Genomic DNA, 3,899 nt, shown 5'->3' with positions numbered 1-3,899 from the left:
GTTGTTAGGTGTAAAGTGTGTGTGTGTGTGTGTGTGTGTGTGTGTGTGTGTGTGTGTGTGTGTGTGACGAAGGGTGGAGATAGCGCTGTTGTCCATAAGGTTCTCCATACGAACCTTTATTTGTATGTGTGTGTGTTTGTGTGTGTGTGTTTGTGTGTATGTGTGTGTGCGTGTGTGTGTGCATGTGTGCGTGTGTGTCTGTGCATGCTCAAGTGTGATAAAAAAGTAGATCAGCCTCCTTGGAACATTCTGACAGATGGACAGAGGGGGGGTGCAGATAGAAGGAGAGAGAGAAAGAAAGAGGGGATGGGGGGACATGGACGGGGGACAGGGATGGGGTACAGGGACGGGGGGACAGTGGGGACAGGAATGGGGACGGGGATGAGGGGACAGGGACGGGGGGACGGGGACGGGGGGACAGGAACGGGGACGGGCGGACAGGGACGAGGGGACAGGGACGGTGGACGGGGGGACAGGAACGGGGACAGGGGACAGGAACGGGGATGGGGGTCAGGGATGGGACGGGGACGGGGGATGGAAACGGGGGGACGGGGGGACAGAGATGGGGGGACGGGGACAGGGGTCAGGGACGGGGGACAGGAACGGGGACGGGGACGGGGGTCAGGGACGGGACGGGGACGGGGGTACAGCGACGGGGACGGGGACGGGGGTCAGGGACGGGACGGGGACGGGGGGACAGGGGGACAGGGACAGGGGGACAGGGGCGGGGGACGGGGGGGACAGGGACAGGGGGGCGAGGATGGGGGGCTTTAGCACTAATTGCCCTCTTACCGGTTTTGTGTGGTGCTCTTGTCCTCAGGTTCAGTCTAATTAGTGGGCTTTAAGTGCGATCACCGGGCATCTGGCCACTTCCTCCACCATTGAGGCTCCAAACAGCACCAGGACTGGGGGAGACAATGATAGCCAATTATCCCCTTTTTTCACAACGAGGGGGCCTTAGGGGGTAAACATTAACGTGGATGATGGAGGGAGGGATGGAGGGATGGAGGGAGGGGGCAGTGTCTGCTGGAGCAGTCCAGCTTGGTTGGGTGCGAGTGGGGGAATGCCAGGCAGGGGTTGGGCTTAGGGAGGATGGTGGGGAGGCTCAATGCTGGAGCTAGACAGCATCAGAGGAGAGAGCACGGGGAGTCGCGTGTTTTATTAAGGGTTCAGTCTTAGTATGGACAGAAAGGCCGGAGGAAAGAGACTGCTGTGAATTAGCATGCAATATGGTTCAGACGTTATGGTGCATAAAATTGCTCTCTATGTATGGTTTGGGTTTTAATTGTATGTACACGTGTAAAGGCTGAAAATTCAGTACACAAGTTAAACATACCATTTGCAGGAAGGACCAAGGAATCGTGTACAGAATGTGTCTGTGATAAGTTACACCTAGCTAGCGGAACCCCTCCCCAACAGCCAATGAAATTGCAGGGCGCCAAATACAAATCAACAGAAATCTCATAAATCAAATTTCTCAAACATACAAGTATTAGGCACCATTTTAAAGATACAATTCTGGTTAATTCAGCCACAGCGTCTGATTTAAAAAATGCTTTACCACGAAAGCTCCACAAACGATTATGTTAGGTCACCACCAAGCCACAGAAAAACCCAGCCATTTTTACAGCCAAAGAGAGGAGTCACAAAAAGCACAAATAGAGATAAAATTAATCACTAATCTTTGATGATCTTCATCAGATGACACTCATAGGACTTCATGTTACACAATACATGTATGTTTGGTTCAATAAAGTGCATATTTATATAAAAAAAAATAATATTGGCGCGTTACGTTCAGTAGTTCTAAAACATGCGGTGATTGTGCAGAGAGCCACATGAATTCACAGAACTACTCATTATAAATGTTGATGAAAATTCAAGTGTTATGCATGGAATATTAGATACACTTCTCCTTAATGCAACCGCTGTGTCAGATTTCAAAATAACTTTACGGAAAAAGCATAATCTGAGTACGGCGCTCAGAGCCCAAACCAGCGAAAATAAATATCCCCTATCCCAAAGAAGTTCTAAGAAACCTTCCGTAAAATCTTTGTGACCTTGAATGGGAAAGTAAACTCTGTACTATTTCTTCAGCACAACCACACAAAACATGGCCACCAAGAATCTACAATGGTGGCCCAAACGTTTATAAGAACAAAGAAACTTGAGAGAGAAGAATTATCCGAAACATCTCTCTCTACTTCTCTCACCCTGTCCCTTTCTCTCTCTCTCTATCGTCCCTCTCCTTCTTTCTCTTTCATTGTTTAGGGTTCATCATTCGGCAGGCAGGCTGGGAGCGATAATCTTTTTATTTGAATTTGAATCATGATCAAGGCCCTGTGTTTGCTTATGTCATACACTGGAAACTGTTCATCTGGTTTAAAGGTGCCCTTCATCCTGGGCCACCTCTGAAAACAAAAAGAAAGTAGTGTTACTGTCATGGCGACAGACCTGGCAGTGATTAACAACACAGATCTCACTCCCGTCTGATAGCAGGGTCATTTCATGAAAAGAGTGCGTTTTTTCAGTCCTTTCGATATTTTAAGTCGAAATTGTGCACCAATATTGAAATGCCTTAAATTAAATGCCCTTTAATATAGACCACATTGATAATTCAATAAATCAGATTGTTAATATGAATAAAGGCTTGCTAAAGTGCTAAAATCCCAGCCTGATCACCCATGACACAAGTTAGTATTTGACTCCATCCATATCTGTGGACGTTGGGAGATGATGTGGAAACCGGCCACTAGGAGCAACAGCAACATCTAATAGTCAAAACAGTGTAAAAGAAGCAGGTGAGCGAGCTGGTTCTACTCTTTTTGGCAATTTTCTGGTGTTTCGTGGAAAACCCTGTAACGGTCAACCCTGTAACGGTCAACCCTGTTACGGTCAACCCTGTTACGGTCAACCCTGTTACTGTCAACCCTGTTACAATTACGTTTGTTTTGACCAAGTTACACTTCTCAAAAAGGCACTAAATTGGTGGAACGACCTAGCAGCAGAGTTATTTAATTTATTAAGTACAGACACACACATGCTAACATTTTCCAACCACTTTTCTTCCCTTACACAAGCTATATCCGATTCCCACCCACAACACCAATGGAAGATGTTATAGAAAATGTTATACAGCCAACGTTGTCTACCTTGTTTGTTTATGGTCCTGCTGCAACAACATGGGGTGAATGCGGTGGAGGAAAATGACCCAACTGTCATACTTGAGTAAAAGTAAAGATACCTTAATATAAAATGACTCAAGTAAAAGTGAAAGTCACCCAGTAAAACATTACTTGAGTAAAACTCTAGAAGTATTTGGTTTTAAATATACTGAAGTTCCAAAAGTCAATGTAATTGCTAAAAAAGTTTTCCAAATCCTTAGATTAAGAAAAACAGATACCAAAATGTTCTTGTTTTTTTATTTACTCATAGCCAGGCTCACACTCCAACACTCAGACATCATTTACAAAATAAGGATTTGTGTTTAGTGGGTCCACCAGATCAGAGACCGTAAATGTTCTCTTGATAAGTGTGTGAATTGGACCATTTTCCTGTCCTGCTAAGCATTCAAAATGTAACGAGTACTTTTGGGTGTCAAGGATATTATATGTAGTAAAAAGTACATCATTATCTTTTGGAAAAGTAAAAGTTTTCAAAAATATCAATAGTAAAGTAAGGTACAGATACTGCAAAAAACGACTTAAGTAGTACTTTAAAGTGTTGTATTTGAGTATTTTCCACCACTGGGTACAAGGCGGTTAATTAATATATGGTATGAGTGGAGCTGGCTGTGTGTGTGTGTGTGTGTGTGTGTGTGTGTGTGTGTGTGTGTGTGTGTGTGTGTGTGTGTGTGTGTGTGTGTGTGTGTGTGTGTGTGTGTGTGTGTGTGTGTGAGC

General features: G+C 45.1%; 1 protein-coding gene across 1 annotated transcript; it reads left to right on the top strand.

Annotated features, from left to right (window-relative positions):
- The first annotated feature begins 333 nt into the window (after positions 1–333).
- On the top strand, positions 334–831 carry LOC109886224 (glycine-rich cell wall structural protein 2-like). The gene is made up of 2 exons (XM_020477947.2): positions 334–670; positions 821–831. Exons 1-2 carry the CDS (start codon positions 334–336, stop codon positions 829–831), a joined length of 348 nt encoding a protein of 115 aa, XP_020333536.2.
- The last annotated feature ends 3,068 nt before the right edge of the window (positions 832–3,899 follow it).

This window comes from Oncorhynchus kisutch, linkage group LG14 (assembly GCF_002021735.2).
Source record: "Oncorhynchus kisutch isolate 150728-3 linkage group LG14, Okis_V2, whole genome shotgun sequence".
Lineage (NCBI taxonomy): Eukaryota > Metazoa > Chordata > Actinopteri > Salmoniformes > Salmonidae > Oncorhynchus > Oncorhynchus kisutch.
This window is presented reverse-complemented; position numbering and strand designations above follow the sequence as displayed.

What these genes read in the sequence shown, in the direction of transcription:
- LOC109886224 (XM_020477947.2), top strand. Translation starts at nt 334, where the DNA reads ATGGGGTACAGGGACGGGGGGACAGTGGGGACAGGAATGGGGACGGGG.